A 17,051-nucleotide genomic window follows, 5' to 3' on the forward strand; every position below is an offset into this window, starting at 1 on the left:
CCTCCTTACACTTGCAAATTGTTGAGGCCGTCGAATGGAAAAAATCCTATCGAACCAAAAAATGATAAGTTTGTTACGAAGACTTATACTTTCGACATCACTAAATGTGATGAGATTTTTGATTTATTGGTGACTGACGGCCAAATTATTGTGCCAAAAGATATGAAAATACCACCAATAGAACAAAGAAAGAAAAGAGGTTATTGTAAGTTTCATAATTATTTGGGACATAAAACTTATCAATGTGTTGTTTTCAGGGATTTGGTGCAAAAAGCGCTGAATGAAGGAAGGCTGAAGTATGCTGATAAGGCTAAGCCTCCAATGAAGGTAGATTCAGACCCTTTGCCACCTGCAGACGCTACCTATGTCGAAGTCTATGACTGCAACATGGTCGAAGTGATAGATGCTACTGCTCCAATCAAGGCTGTGCCTGAAGAGGAGTATGAAAAGAGGGTACGTGAGGTGTACCCCAATGCTGAGGAAGAATTGGTGGACTTCCTAAATAGGTGCAAGCTGAAGAATGCTGAAGTGATGCTTTGCCCTAGATGCAGTGCTGTGTGCGACAAAGAGGCTACTGCAGACCTTCAAAGTGTTGTACCTTATGCTGAAAACAAGAGAAAATGGCCAAAATCTAGGCCAAATCAAAAAGCTTGGCCTTACAAAGGAGCCAACTGGGGAAAGCCTATTACCAAAGGTCTTTCGATCCAGCAAAGGCTAGGCCCCCAAAACACTTTCAAACCATCTGGGAGAGCACCTGTTAACCAATGGGTGAGTGGACAGTACGTCACTTTCAATCGAAGGATGATGGAAAATGGAAGCTCTAGCAATGTTAACGTGAACATTGTAGCCGAACCCAAGGGTTCAAAAGTGGTAGCTGGGAAGGAAACAGTGAATGCTGCCACTGAAGTCAACAAATACTCTTATAGGAATAACTATAAGGGAAAAAATCCTATGACCCGCACTCAGTGGCGAAGGTTCCAGAGGAAACAAAAGTTGACAGCAAAAGAGGATGGGGGCAAGGCTGTTGCAACCCAGAAGGTTGAAAAGGTTGAAATGGCCAAGAGGCCAGTAAAGGAGAGGCTTTCCATAATATTGGAAGAGCCAATAGCTGAAAGTGCCCAAGGAGGGGCAGAAGATGAGGATGACATGGAGGATGATGATCTCCTGGATGAGGGGTCCGATTTTGATGTCATGGTCAATGTGGTGTCGATTCTGCCACTGGAATATGATATACCTACTGAAGTCAATGAACTGGAAGAGGACTTCGAAGCCCTTAATTTGGCTGATCATAAGCCAATGTGTTATTATGTTATGCAAAATGGTTGTGTTGAAGAGCAAAAGGCTGTCTTCGAAAAGCCAGATCTGGGAATGCAGAATCACTTGAAGGCTTTGTTCATTAGGGCAAAAGTCAATAATGTGGGAATCAATAAAGTCTTAGTGGATGGAGGAGCTGTGGTGAATATCATGCCTCACTTCATGTTGAAGAAATTAGGTCTCTATGACACAGACCTTCATTCCCACAATGTGGTGTTGGCCAACTATGAAGGAAAAACTGGTCATTCCCTGGGGGCAGTGCAGTTGGAAGTTTGTGTTGGTAGTACAGTTCGGAAGACCTTGTTTATGGTCATAGCTGCTAAACCTAATTACAATCTGTTATTAGGTAGAGAATGGATACATGGTGTTGGAGCTGTTCCCTCAACCATGCACCAAAGATTAATCATCTGGAGAGAAGATGGTTTAGTCGAGAATGTAGAAGCAGATCAGAGTGCATATGTTTCAGAGACAGGCACTGTGACTTTACAGAACTTCGACAAAAACCTGGCCTCGATTGCTCCTTGTGGTGAGCAAGATGCTGCCTTCGATCCAAATGAAGTGGTATCAAGAAATGTATACCACTCAGTTAAGTTGCATCCAACCCATGGCTTTTGTTGGGAAAGGGAAGACATAGAGAAACCCTTGTGTGAGGATGCATACCCACCAGTGTCTGGATGGGTCAACCATGATGAGTTTGATGATTGAGTCCCCAGCATGGGATCGAATTACGGCTTACGCAGCCGAGAATAGAATCAAAATGGCTCTGGAGGCCATTAATGTTCAAGAAAATATGGCTGTCGAAGCCAACGATGACTTAAGGAACGAACTGGCCTTGGAGGCTAGTGAAGTAAATGATGGGAAAAAGCAAAGGTTAGATTGCATCTATGATGATGAGCCTTTGGGTTTTGAGAGAGATCCACATAGTTCGATTCAGAGAATGCAAGCCCAAGATCCTTTGCAGGAGGTTGATATTGGAGATGGCTCTGTTAAAAGGCCAACTTACATTAGTGCCAATATAGACCCAACCTTAAGAGAAAAAATGGTCGAGTTGCTTAAGAAATACAGAGACTGCTTTGCATGGGACTATAACGAAATGCCTGGGTTAAGCAGAAATCTTGTGGAGCATAGGCTACCCCTTCGACCAGATAAGAAACCTGTAAAGCAGCTTCCAAGGAGGTTTGCACCGGAAATCATGACAAAGATCAAAGCAGAAATTGAAAGGTTGCTTAAATGCAAGTTCATTCGAACAACCAGGTATGTGGAATGGTTAGCTAACATTGTTCCTGTTATTAAGAAAAACGGATCACTTAGGGTTTGCATAGACTTTAGAGATTTGAATAATGCTACACCTAAGGATGAATATTCCATGCCTGTAGCCGAAATGTTAGTTGACTCAGCAGCAGGGCATGAATATTTGAGTATGTTAGATGGCTATTCAGGTTATAATCAAATCTTTATTGACGAAGATGATGTGCCAAAAACCGCATTTCGTTGCCCTGGTGCTTTAGGCACCTATGAGTGGGTAGTGATGCCTTTTGGATTAAAAAATGCTGGAGCAACATACCAAAGAGCCATGAACTTAATTTTTCATGATTTTATCGAAATATTTATGCAGGTTTACATTGATGATATTGTTGTGAAATCCTCTTCCCAGGATGAACATATCGAACATCTTAAAAAATCGTTCGAAAGAATGAGAAAATGTGGATTAAAAATGAATCCGCTGAAATGTGCTTTTTGTGTACACGCAGGAGATTTCCTTGGCTTTGTTGTGCATAAGAAGGGCATAGAAATTAATCAAAATAAGACAAAAGCTATCATGGAGACAGAACCTCCAGGAACAAAGAAACAGCTTCAATCTTTGCTAGGAAAGGTCAATTTCTTGAGAAGGTTTATATCAAACCTAAGTGGCAGAGCTCACCCCTTTTCTCCACTGCTGAGGCTCAAGAAAGGTAATGTATTTGAATGGGGAACGGAACAACAAAAGGCATTTGATGATATCAAGGCATACTTGTCAAAGCCTCCAACTTTAATGCCTCCTATTCGAAACAAAGCAATGAAGTTGTACATCGCAGCGTCAGATTCGACTATTGGAAGCATGCTCGCACAAGAGGATGAAAATGGCGTAGAAAAGGTTATTTACTATCTAAGTAGAATCTTGAATGATGCTGAGACTAGATATAGTCCAATTGAAAAGCTTTGTCTATGTTTGTATTTCTCTTGTACCAAACTTAAGCAATATATCAAACCAGTTCATGTTTATGTTTATTCTCATTTTGACATCATTAAGCATATGTTATTAAAACCAATTTTGCATAGTCGAATTGGGAAATGGGCTTTAGCTTTAACTGAATATTCATTGACGTACCAACCCCTGAGGGCTGTAAAAGGTCAAGTAGTGGCTGACTTTCTTGTTGACCACTCGGTGGCTGAGACCCCAATAACATATGTAGAACATGAACCTTGGATGTTGTACTTTGATGGTTCGAAGCACAAACATGGTACAGGAATTGGAATCTTAATCATTTCTCCTTCAAAGATTCCAACAAAGTTTAAGTACAAGATTAATGGAACATGCTCCAATAATGAAGCCGAGTACGAGGCTTTAATTGTAGGTCTAAAGATTATTTTGGACTTGGGGGCAAAACATGTTAAAATCAGAGGAGATTCTGAGTTAGTAATAAAACAATTGACAAAGGAATATAAATGCATTCAAGAACATTTGATGAAATACTTTGTCATTGCCTTCTCGCTACTAAAACGATTTGATTCATGTGACATTCAACACGTGCCTCGGATCGAAAATCAAGAAGCAAATGACTTAGCCCAAATTGCTTCTGGTTATAAGGTAACGGGGAAAAAATTAGATGAGATAGTTGAAATTAAAGAAAAACTAATCTCATGTGAGGTAATACCCCATCAGCTGGGGGCAAATGAACCAAAGGTCGAAAGGGAGTCTGAAAGGGCTGATGCACACTTTGATGAAGCGATGACTGAAGTCTTCGTGATTGACAATTTGGCTGACACGGATTGGAGACAACCCATTGTTAAATACATAGAAAATCCAACAGGTACAGCCGATAGGAAGGTTAAGTATAGAGCCTTGAATTACACAATCATGGGAAATGAACTATTTAAGAAGACTCCTGAAGGGGTTTTGTTGAAATGCCTAAATGAAAACGAAGCGTATGTAGCAATTTCAAACGCCCATAGTGGAGCCTGCGGTGCCCATCAAGCAGGCCATAAAATGAAATGGCTTTTGTTTCGACAAGGCTTGTATTGGCCTTCCATGCTTAAGGACTGCGTAGAATATGCGAAAGGCTGTCAAGAGTGTCAAAAACACGCAGGGATACAACGCGTTCCTGCCAGTGAGTTGCATTCGATTATCAAACCTTGGCCTTTCAGAGGGTGGGCTTTAGATTTAATTGGTGAGATAAGGCCCGCGTCATCCAAGAACCAACGTTATATACTAGTTGGGATTGATTATTTTACCAAATGGATAGAGGCTGTTGTCCTAACAAATGTGGATCAGGAGACAGTGATCAATTTTATCCAAGACCATATTATTTATAGGTTTGGGCTTCCTGAGACGATCACTACAGACCAAGGAACGGTGTTTGTTGGTCGAAAGATGCAAGATTTTGCTGAACAATTGGGTTTTAAGCTAATGACTTCGACGCCTTACTATGCTCAAGCAAATGGCCAAGTTGAAGCAGCCAACAAGGTTATAATTAGTTTAATTAAGAAGCACGTTGCCCAAAAGCCAAAGAATTAGCATAAGACCTTGGATCAAGTCCTATGGGCATGTAGGAATTCTCCTAAAGAGTCAACAGGTTCGACACCTTTTCGACTAACATATGGTCACGATGCCGTGTTACCTGTTGAAATAATGATGCAGTCGATTCGAGTACAAAGGCAATGGGAACTACCTCCTCACTATGAGAACATAATGTTAGATGAGTTAACAGACGTGGATGAGGAAAGGTTGCAGGCGTTAGATGCTTTGATTCGACAAAAAGAACGAATTGCTAGAGCATATAACAAAAGGGTTAAATCCAAACTCTTTGACGTAGGAGACTTAGTTTGGAAAGTCATCCTCCCCATGGACAGACGAGATCGAGTCTTTGGAAAATGGTCACCCAATTGGGAGGGACCATTTAAGATTTCTCAAGTTTTGTCAAATGGAGCTTATGAGATTGAAGAGTTAACCCCTGAGAAACGTTCAGTCAATATGAATGGCAAATATTTAAAGAAATACAAGCCAATGTTGCAAGAAATAACCATAAAAAATGAATAACGCTAGGATAAAATTTGCAAGATGGTAAAAGAAAATGCCAAGAATCAATTTTTATTCATACAAAATCAACAATACAACCAATCATTCAAGAATGTTGAAGAGAGTACAAGAATCGGTTGAATGTTGAAAGGTAACCATTTAAGGTTTACCCTGAGCCCGAGCTCCCTCATCCTTTGAATCAGCATTGGAAAGTTCTGAGACCTGAGAGTCTTCATCCTCAGAAGAAGGAGACGGAGTTCCTGGGTATTCTTCGTCAGGCTCTAGGGTGCTGAGGAACTCAAGGTAATCCTCATCTTCATCATCTGAACTAGAGCTTGAAGAATCAGAAGAGAGAATGATGGTTTCTACTACCTTGGCTGGTGCCGGCCTAGGGCGAAGGATTCTAGTGCGTGGAGGTTTGGAAGCTGGAATCTTGATTCGTCCCCTTCCAAGAGGACGTGGTGTGCTTGAGCCCGGGGTAGAGGAAGGAAGATCTTTCTTGTTATCCATTCTTTGTGGAGAGGTGTTGATGCGTTAATTGGTGCAAAGTGCTGAACAAAAGAGTTGCAAGGCGTGGGTATTTATAGAAGGATTAATACGCGTTAATAGCTAGGCAGTTACAACTAACCACGTTCAGTTTACATAGGAAATGCCATTGCATTAATGCTCAAAGCCATGTAGTTAATTATGTTGACTGCTTTGGAAACATGTTCGCTTCATTCCTTACAAAGTGCCATTAATAAGGCTTGGGAGAGTGGCCCAAAAGAAGGAAAGCAAACAACAACAAAGGAATAAAATACTCAGCCAATATATGAACATGCAGCATTAAAAAGCCAAAACGGGCATGCATTCAAAAGGCATGTACGAAATTGTTTGACAGTTGCTAGTGTTAAAAGATTTACAATTACGACATCCAAAAGAAAAAAAAAAAACTTGAGACTAAAAGGAAAATTTATAAAGTCAAGGTTGTTGTTGGGATGTTGAAGGAGGCTTTCGATTGGCCGCTTGAAATTGGTAATACTGAGTTCGAATGGACGCCAGTTTACGTTGTAGCATTTCCTTATCACTAGCAAGGTGCTCAACTCGCTTCTGGACAGCTAGACCATCACTGTAGTGTTGGATACCTTCACGTGCTAGCTCATCAAGCTTAACTTTTTGTGCTTCAATAGCTACTGCAGCTAGTTTTTCCATCTTAGCCTCTTCCTGTCGAACCTTTTCCTTTAGCGCTTCGATTTCAGATTGCCATTGAGCAATATTGTTCTCACAAGCGACAAGTTGCTCAAGGGCTTCATCAGAGGCAGCCTTGATAGTTGTGACCTCTGCATTGCAACTATTAGCTTGCTCGAAATGTTGTTGCTGGGTGGCAAGCAGAGATGTTAAAAGGCCGCTAGTCCTGGTTAGGAGCTGAGATTGACTAACGAATTGTTCTAGAAAGGTTTCAGCCTGAGTCACTAGAAGGAACATTGCTTCGTTGGTCCTTGGGTTCAGCAGCTTGCGAAAAAGAGCTTTGATGTTGTAATATATAGAAGAGTCACGCTCAAGCAAACCCAACATATCCCCATTAAGAATTTCTCGCCTAAACCTGACTTCGTGCTCAAACTGCTCTTGTTCAAGTACATTTTCCTCACCCCCTGCGTCATCAACAGCGGAGCTAGAGGCCCCATGACTTGATAAAAGCTTGTTAAGTGCATCTACTGGAGTTAAATCTTTTAACTTTTTGGCAAGTTCAGCCGGCAGGACAACAGTAGGAAATGGCTTCGACACGGAAGTTCCCTCTTCACCAAGTGAATCACCAATATAGGAGTTCCCATCTTCAGAGTCGAAAGTGCCAGCACTGGGTGAACTGGACTCATGGTTTGACCCACTTGGTTGTGGGTGATTGGTAGTGGAGTGCTCGCCATCAACTGTTGGCCTTTGTTCAGTATTAGCAATGGGGTCAGCTTGAAAGTTGGTTGGAGGATCATTATCAGCCAATACTTGGGCAGGGTTTGTCGAAGGATTCTGTTGTGGTAAGCTTTGATCGAGTTGGTCTTCTTCATTGTCAGGCTTAAGGTTGTCATCTTCGAAAGCGCAGTGAGGCGAGCCAGGAGCCTTGGGCGGTGATGAGGTTTCAGTAAGAATGGCCGTTTCGACAGGCTGAGGAGATGGGATTTTTTCTGCAACATCTTCAGGATGTGCATCGCTTGGTCCTTCGACCACCCCCTCAGCCGCTTTGCTAGGAGTAGGCTCATCCTGAGGAATAACTTGAGCAGAGTTTTGTGGCTGAAACAAATAAAACCATGAAAGAATGAGCAACACAGTCAAAAGCTGGAGAAGTAACAAGAAGTAAGAATGGCTTACTTGGGTTTGAGGGGTAACAGAAGCTTCAGGTTGTGAAGTTGTTTCTTTTGCAGTAGCAAAAGCCTCGACAATAGTAGCTGCAGCAGGAGATTTTTTCTGCTTCTTTTTCTTCCTCTCCAATTGTTCCAAAGGAGGGTCTTCAGGTGATGCCAGAGTATCAGGTTGTACCTCAATCTCAGAGGACTTGCGCTCAGGAGTACTTTCTTGGGTGGGTTGGTGTTCTTTCTTCTTCTTCTTCTTTTTCTTTTTCTCATCAGTAATGGGTTCAGCACTGGGAAAAAGATCTTGAGTAGTAACAACGGTAGTCTGTTCGGGGATGGTCGAGAGAACAGGAATATCCTGCAAGCCACAACTCCGTAAGTTCGCAGGTAAGGAAAAGAAGAGAAAAGTCTTTTGCTAGATAAGTACCTTATCTGGAGCACTCGAACAAGTGGCTGGAACAGGCTTTTGTTTTTTCGAAACAGAAGGAGTTTCAGTTGAATGAGGCCTCTTGCGTGAAGCAATCTAGGAAGGGCATATCAAAGTTAACATAGAAATCTTACAGAAGTGTGAGAAGCCACAAGAAGATAAAAGCCTACCTGTAGTTCAACCTTAGATGGTGGAGGAAGAGGCTTGCTAGAATCGCTGGAACCTGCCTTCGACTTACTCCCTGCATCGAAGAGGTGCGCATAAGAGAAAAGCACGCAAGGTAAAAATGATGCAAGTAAAAGTAAAACTAAAAGAATACCTCTGGCGTTCAATTTCGACTTAATCTTGTTCAAAATAGATGAGTCGAACCCATTAGAGATAGCAGTGAGTAAGGCAGTCTTGTCAACCAGGCGTCCTTCATAGTGTCGAGACCACCAGGTAAAAAATTCCCTAGTGCAGGCATGTGAGGGAGCGAAGTCGAATGGGGTAAGCTCATAAGAAGGCTGATTGAAGTGGTTCAAGAATGAATGGAACTGTGGTTCTGTCATGCCATGCTTGCCTAAACAAACCTCCCTCTCTTCCAAGTATATGCTCTTAGGGAGTATTTGAGTTAAGCCAAATTGGCGAGACACCAGGTTTGGGAAGTAGCCAACTAACCCAAAATCTCCAGAGGTCAAGCCAATTCGACAAGACAAGACTGTAGGCATCAAGTAAGCAGTCCAAATGCTGTTGGTTACCATCTCAAATTCTGGTGGAGAAGGAAATCTGTGAGTAAACCAAGGAGGACCAAGTGGCCTATCCACAAAAGGAGCAAAGCTAGGCTTGAACTTCTTCAGGCTGAGAAAAGCATTAAAATACTGTTGGAAGGCTACATCATAACCAAGGCCTCTTTCCCTAGGCACCATCCTCGCCAGCCTTGTGCCTTCGATTTGACGTGTTCTCGATTCCTCATAGTATGGCTCAGGTAAGAAAAGGTCAAGTTCAGCGTGAAAAGTGGCAGTTAGCCATAATTGCAGCAGCCAAAAGGGGCCAGCACCTAAAAAGGTAGATCCATCGCCTGTTCTCTTAAGGTGTTCACAAGCATCCCTCATGGATTCATAAAGACATCCAAGAATAAGTCGAGCGAAGTTGAATTGCTGACATTCATGTAGTTGAATAGCCATAGGGATGAATTTTTTGGCTACTTGGAGAGATTGAGTGCAGAAGACATACTGCGATAGCCATAAGGTTAGGAAAGCAACGTGTTCCTCGTCACTTACTTCATCGCTAGTCTTTCGATTTTCCACGATGTATTTGGAGTAAGACTTGTTTCGAAAATCAAATTTGATGGTGTTGGAAGCTTTGCAAGGATCATAAGTGTCGCCAAGAGGCGATAAGCCAGTAATGGCAGCAACATCCAGCAGGGTAGGAGTCATCATGCCACATTCGAAGTGGAAGGTGTTGGTAGAAGACTCAAAGAAGTGTAAAGCAGCAATAATCATCTCTTGCTGGTATTTAAGGCCTGTCCGAGAGAGCTGAATAAGGTCATAAATACCACAGGCTTGCCAAATATCAGCCTTATCACGTTGTACCCTGTCTAACCAGCCAAGGTATTGGTCATTCAAAGAAGGAGCCGATCGAAACACTCTGTTAGGCGCCTTGATATAGCTAAAATTATAGGGTTCACTGATGAAAACCCTAGGAGCACAAGGTTTATAAACGGGAAAAATAGACAAAACCTTGGAATTCCGACTTTTATCACTTGGTTTGGGTCCCCCAAACGCATGCACAAGATTATCAACAGAATAAGGAAAGATCAATTGATTTTCCCAAAACTTTTGCAAGTCCAGACGCAACGACGGTTCTGGAACCACATCCGTATCGTAAGAAGAAAGAGTGGCGGCGGTCCACTTACCGGCGGAAGGAAGGATTTTTCCAACATTTGAACCTGACGCCATTGATGAAGGTGTAAAGATGGTGTAAAAGAACGGATTAGGGTTAAATTTGGGAATCACAGGTTGTTTGAGATAGTTGAGGAGAATTCAAGTGAAAAGAAAAGTAATAACTTGGTGATAAACAGAAAGGTGAGAACAAGAAGTCTTTTGAAAGCAAGAATTCAAGAAAGAATCGCAGAAGATGAAGAAGAAGATGAACAGTTGACAGAGCGAAAACTGGAGAAAAACGCAATAAAGGAAGAATCTGGCTATTTATAGAGGCACACAGATTGAGGAAAATAGCAAATTTTTTCAACTTCCTATGTTGACAAGTGTCCAAACCCCTTGACAGGTGGAAAGAAAAAACAAGTTTTGGAGCCAATCCAAAGTTTTGAATGGCAGCCTAAACGATAGGAGAGATAAATGGAAAAGAAAGATATCCATTAATACTTTCAAAAACGCCACTTCCTCTTTCGATAGACACAGTCGAAAATGGCATTTTTGGGGGGCAATTTGTTGGATATAAATTTGGTATTTATCAATTAAATATAATTGGTGGGTCCAGTATTTATTTGGAGGTGATATTGTCAAAATGAAACTTTCAAAAGTGGCGTCGAAAGCCAGCTAGGTCGAAGCCAAAAAGCGCTTCGAAAGATATGGATAATGCGCCCAATTTTGGTTCTGCCAGGAAGCTATCGAAAGCGCGAAATTGAACCGATGGAGAGTTGGGCCAAGCCCAAAGAAGGAACAACGAACGGCCCAAAAAGTCTTGGCGCGCGCTGAAGGAATGAAAGATGAAAGTGGAGAACGTGGTCGACGTGGCAAATGGAGGAGCGTCCAGATGATCGAGAAACAGTTACCACTTAGTAGTAGTATTTATAGTAGTTTTTCATTCAGAACAGGGGTCACAAAATTTATACAAACATTCTCTCTAAAAATTCTAAGTATTCAGCGATCGAACGAACGGAATTCGAAGGAGAAATGTATGTTTTGTGAACCATCTTTATTTGTAATTGTTTTTCATTCAATGCAATGCAATTTGTTTCCCAGTAATTTTTTCTAAGTCTGAATCCAGACACTTGCTTGAGAAACCGCTACTTCGAGGCGATTCGAATTAGTTTCTCTTGTATGCTTTAAAATATTTTAATTCCTAAGTGTTCGTTTCCTTATTCAAACGAACCTTCAAACAGTTTTCTTGAAACGAATAAACACAAAATTGTCCTGAGATTTACTAGTTGATCTCGCGAGTTTAAATACTTAAACTAGCGGTTGTTTACCAAATTCCAACGTAAACAGTCACATAAGCAATTTTTAGTCAAAAAGTCAACTAGGGGCTAGCAAATACAAAATGGGTAAACTTGGGGGCCAAAATCACACAATTGAAACTTGGGGGGCCAAGATCGCACAATTGTCAAACTTAGGGGGTTAAAATCGTTATAATGGCATTGCGTCGCTTTTGTTCTCGTCAATCGTCTTTTTGACTTCATGGATTTGTCGCAAGAAGATTTTCGTTGTTCATGGTCACTCAATATCCTTTGTCGGAAGAGGATTTACGTTGTCGTTTCCCTTTGGGCTGCAATTGAATAGGTTTCCACCAAATTAAAGAGTTCTTGAACCTTTGTACATGTAGAAGTTAGACTAAATAACTAAAGGAGGATTTTTTTTCTACTACTCTTAAGAATATAGATCTTTAGTTAATCAACTAGAGTTACAAGTTGGTAAGAAGATAAGTTAGTTAGTTAATAATAAACGGTAATATTTTAACATATATGAAAGTTATTAAATTGGATTTATACACCAAAAAAAATAATAATAATAATAATAATAACATTAAATTGATGATACCGGTATCATCAATTTTAAAAGCTATTAAATTGGATTTATACACCAAAAATAATAAGGCAAATGCTAAATAGTGCCCCCGGGCACTCTTTAAGCCCTTAAATAGTAAGCTTTTTATAGAATTTTTATCGGAATGCGTAAAGTCAACGCATTGGAAATTGTAGTGTTTAACTTTTTGAATAAAAAGTTTCTTTAAATGGAATGCTTAAAGAGTGCCCCAGAGGCACTCGTTAGCAAGACCCAAATAATAATAATAAAATTAAATTAATGATACCGATATCATCAATTTTGATATCGCCGTAGAACTCCAATAAAATAGAGCGGGATGTAGAAATACATCCTTTCTTCTTGGTACATACATCGCACGCAGAAGAAGAGAAAGAGAAAAACGGAGAAGATGAATTCAAAGAAAGAGGGAGTATCGGCGGCGTCAAATCCATTGTCAGTTGAAGACAGATACAGTCAATGGAAGTCACACATTCCCGTTCTCTACGACTGGCTCGCCAATCACAACCTCGTCTGGCCAACACAGTCATGTCGTTGGGGCTCTCTTCTCGAGGAACAAACTTACAAGACTCGCCACAGACTCTATATATCTGAACAAACTGACGGCACGGTTCCGAATACTCTTGTTATTGCTACTGTTGAACTTGTCAAACCTAGGGTTGCTGCTGCTGAACACATTGCACAGGTACCTACTTTCATTCATTTCTTTATCATTCTTATTATGATTTTTTTGTTCTTGTTGTTTTTCAGTTTAATGAAGAAGCTCGATCTCCCTTTGTGAAGAAGCATAAAACTATACTCCACCCCGGGGAGGTACAATTTTGATGAACATTGATTTTTAATGAATTGATTATGTAAAATTGATTCCGGCTAAAATGGGTTTATGGTTATATTTATGTTGTGTATGTTTGGTATGATGGTGAGTATGTCAATGACCTACCTTGATTTTGCAGAAGCTACAACTTGCTTCTGCAAAATCACTTTGGACCACAGTGATTCTGAGATACCCACCGTGATATCAAACATAGGCGTGGTTAGTGAGTTGAACAACAAATTGAATCTAAAAATCAATTCTAGAATAAAAAAGTCTAGCTTAACCTATGTTTAGTTTCATGTTTGGACCAGTCAAAATTGATTTTTTCATGTTTGGTTGATCTCCACTAGAATTGATTTTTTGGCTCAAAAATTGATTTTAACTTGAAGCATATTTGTAGCTTTTGGGTTTAAACGGAATTTTATGGTAAAATGTATTGTTCAACTCACTTTTACGTAAATTAGTGAGCTTGATATATTTAAGTCACTAAAGCAATATTATTACCTCCAAAATTGAGCATTATGGGTGGTTTACTGATACAATGATAATGTGTTTCAGGTAAACAGAATCAGGGAACTTCCAACAGATACTAATATAGTTGCCACTCATACAGATAGTCCCAACGTAAGCAATGTCTGCCTTTTTATTCTTCTTAATTTTCTCTGTCAGATCACAATCTTAAGAATTTTACATTTTTATTCTCATTTTCTGTGGTTGAAGTCTAATTTTTTTCTTTTCTAAAACAGGTAATGATCTGGAGTGTTGAATCTCAACCTAATCGGACCGCTGTTTTGGGGTCCCCCGCTTCCACCCCAGACTTGGTTTGTATTATTGTTTTCTGATTTAGTTTTTCTGTCACCCTCTTTCTTTAGGAAACATTTCATATAATTGCTGAACGTTAATGTCACAAGAGATTTAGACTAGGTCTAATTGCAACTGGCAAGAAACACAAGACAAAATAACTTTTAGGAATTTAAGTATTTCTAAGTTAACAGAAATATTAAGTATTTCTAAGTTAACATCTGTTTGTTGCCAAGTAATTTTAGAAGTTTGAACATATCTTTATGCATAGTGAGGCACCTGAAGTTTTAGGCTACTATTTTGCAGGTATTAACTGGGCATAAGGATAATGCTGAATTTGCGCTAGCAATGTGTTCAACCGAGCCCTTTGTTCTTTCTGGAGGTTGGATTTCAAGCCTTTTTGTTGCCTTGTCTGTGTAGAAGTATATTTTGTATTGATGTACTAGTATATCATAAAATTTGCAGATTATCAAGAGCAATAATACAAATAAAATAGTCTTTTAAATTGTCCATATTAAAAATACAATTATAATTATAGAATGTATTTGTTATATGTGGTGAACTTATAGTGTTGTACTAATCTTAATACTATAGATTTTAGCTGTTTATTTACTCTCAAGTAGATAAAAATGAATAATATTCTTACTCTTTCTAGACGATTTACTCCATATACTCTACATTTTACATTGTTGACCTGGTGAGAATCCCAAATGACAGGGAGGGACAAGTATGTGGTGTTATGGAGTATTCAGGATCATATTGCAACTTTAGCTGCAGAAGTAGACCCCGATGATAAACAGAGCACTAATGTGGGGGGAAGTAGCGAGAAAGCTGCAAAAAGCCCGACTGTTGGACCAAGGGGCATTTACCGGGGTCACAAAGACACTGTTGAAGATGTGCAATTTTGCCCATCAAGGTAGCTGTTTCTTGTTTTAGTCATGCTTGTGTCAATTTATGTGTATCTAAATTATTTTTATTATTTATGGTTGAGTTTGGTAAATAGCTTATCACGTGTTACAGATTTGAAGTTAATGGATTCCTCATTGCTAACTCATTTGTGTGCTATCTATTTTTTTATACTAGAATAGTAATTATGGGTCCTGACCAATATACATGATCTGATATACTTCCTTTTTTGTCAATGTGAATTGTAGTGCACAAGAGTTCTGTAGTGTAGGTGATGATTCTTGTCTCATACTCTGGGATGCACGTGTTGGATATACTCCAGCCTTTAAGGTTTGAATGACTCAATTCATCTCAATTTATGCTGCTTTTTCATTATTAATGGATCTATCTTTGGTAGTACAGATCTTCAATTGTTGATAATCTTTATGTACGAAATTATTCTGTAACTGATATTTCTTCTAAGAGGAAAATGACGTGAATACAGTGCGTTGCCTTAATTTGGGCTTTCCTAATGTGTGCAATTTTGCATATTTGTAAATTCATTGCAATTTTTATACGCAAAATGTCATCCTTTGTATTTGTTGTCTGGTTTTGTTAACTACTGTTATGAAACATATCTAATTTAGACCTGAATATGTTATGTGTTTTCCCTTTTTTTACACGGCTCTTTAATCAGGTTGAGAAGGCACATGATGGAGATCTACATTGTGTTGATTGGAATACTCATGATATAAATTTTATTCTGACTGGGTATGCCCTGCCTCTAGTTTTTTGAATAAAAATGGAATAAGATTTATATGCTATTCTGGTTTTTCTTTTTTGTTAACTAGTGTTTTGGTTCTTAATGCTATTAATAATGGTTTCAACTCGGAAGTCGGATCCTTTTTATTCAGCTACCAAAAGTTTTATGGACTTTGGATGTTCATTCTATTTTTTCTTGCTTTGCTTCAGTTCTGCTGATAATACAGTTCGCATGTTTGATCGCCGGAAACTAAACAGTCGGGGAGTTGGGTCTCCTGTTTATAAATTTGAAGGCCATGATGCACCAGTCCTCTGTGTACAGGTGGCTGGGAAATTCTGCTTTGCTTTTATTAATTTCAGTTTAAAATTTAAATGTGCAAGTCAGTTATGGCGAGAAAGGATTCTCTCAAGTGGAAAATTGAGGCAATAATGTGGGCATTTAGACCATTAGATTATAAATATAGAACAATATTTAAATTTAAAAGAAATGGAGAAAAGTTGATTAATGATTGATATGTGAAAATTAAGAAAAACTGTAAGAAAAAAATTGAGAGATCCATTCTCAGTTATGGCCATTTTAGTTCTCTGATTATTAACTCAACTTTGATTTGTTTCAGTGGTGTCCGAACAAATCATCTGTATTTGGAAGTGGTGCTGAAGATGGCATTATAAACATCTGGGACTATGATAAGGTTTGAACATCAAAAAAAATTCAAATCACTGATCTTTTTATTTCCTTGTTATAGAATATAAACAGGAGGCTATTTTTTAGGTTGGTAAAATACCAGGTTCTACTGATCCGACAGTACTAGCGACTTCCCCTGGTTTATTCTTTCGTCATGCTGGGCATAGGTATGATATACATGTGTTTATTTATCTGTTATTTAGAATTGAACATTATTTACACGCTATTATACTCAGGTAGTTGGAGTTTTTGCTTCCAATGATACTGTTCCATTGCTCGATACTTTAAATGTTTCAATACCAACTAAAAAATGTTTATTTGTATTTAGGGATAAGGTTGTTGACTTTCATTGGAATGCTTCTGATCCATGGGCAATTGTTAGTGTCTCTGATGATTGTGCAAGCACAGGTGGAGGTGGCACCCTGCAGGTAAACACATGCGTTTGTTATATCTTCTGGTTAGAATATTTCTCTTGCAGATTACATTGAATTTTACTTCGTTTAATTTATTGCAGATTTGGCGGATGTTGGATCTAATCTATCGACCAGAGGACGAGGTGTTGGCTGAGCTGGATAAGTACAAATCTTATATCTTAGGAAGTGATTCTGATATATCTAATTAGCTAGTGATTAGGAGTGTTAGATAATAGGTAGTGATGCCTATAAATAGCTTTGATGTAATTTTTTACTTCACTTTTTTTTTTATATGTAATAGTTTCATTATCATTAATACAAGGTATCAGAGCATATTTATATCCATTTTGAAAGAAATTTTCTGTTGCATTTCTTTTTGAGAAAATTATTTTCTCATCTCTCTAACTCTGACTTTCTTGAGAAAATCATTTTTTGCTGCATTTTTTTTTATAGAATTTTTGCTTATAGAAAGGAACAAACAGATGAACGAACGGAGGGGTACATTAAGTGTTAGATAAATAATAGTAGTTTTTAGTACTCATGTGTTCTCAACAATTTTTTAGTTTTATGCATGTATGCGATTTTTTTTTTG

At 39.1% G+C, this 17,051-nt stretch overlaps 1 protein-coding gene across 1 annotated transcript; it reads left to right on the forward strand.

The window, feature by feature from the left end:
* Positions 1 to 12,371: 12,371 nt before the first annotated feature.
* Positions 12,372 to 16,741, forward strand: LOC123894142 (WD-40 repeat-containing protein MSI4-like). The gene is made up of 13 exons (XM_045944040.1): positions 12,372 to 12,784; positions 12,850 to 12,912; positions 13,472 to 13,537; positions 13,660 to 13,734; positions 14,021 to 14,096; positions 14,432 to 14,630; positions 14,869 to 14,950; positions 15,297 to 15,370; positions 15,572 to 15,683; positions 15,979 to 16,053; positions 16,134 to 16,213; positions 16,375 to 16,474; positions 16,561 to 16,741. The coding sequence occupies exons 1-13, from the start codon at positions 12,491 to 12,493 to the stop codon at positions 16,666 to 16,668; spliced, it is 1,404 nt and encodes a 467-aa protein (XP_045799996.1). The 5' UTR covers positions 12,372 to 12,490; the 3' UTR covers positions 16,669 to 16,741.
* Positions 16,742 to 17,051: the final 310 nt, after the last annotated feature.

Source organism: Trifolium pratense, linkage group LG7 (genome assembly GCF_020283565.1).
Source record: "Trifolium pratense cultivar HEN17-A07 linkage group LG7, ARS_RC_1.1, whole genome shotgun sequence".
Lineage (NCBI taxonomy): Eukaryota > Viridiplantae > Streptophyta > Magnoliopsida > Fabales > Fabaceae > Trifolium > Trifolium pratense.

Bases quoted from the DNA above. Each gene is read 5' to 3' on its own strand.
- LOC123894142 (XM_045944040.1), top strand. From the start codon at position 12,491: ATGAATTCAAAGAAAGAGGGAGTATCGGCGGCGTCAAATCCATTGTCA. The intron at 14,097-14,431 runs GTTGGATTTCAA...CCCAAATGACAG, and splicing joins GCCCTTTGTTCTTTCTGGAG to GGAGGGACAAGTATGTGGTG. The intron at 16,054-16,133 runs GTTTGAACATCA...GCTATTTTTTAG, and splicing joins ACATCTGGGACTATGATAAG to GTTGGTAAAATACCAGGTTC.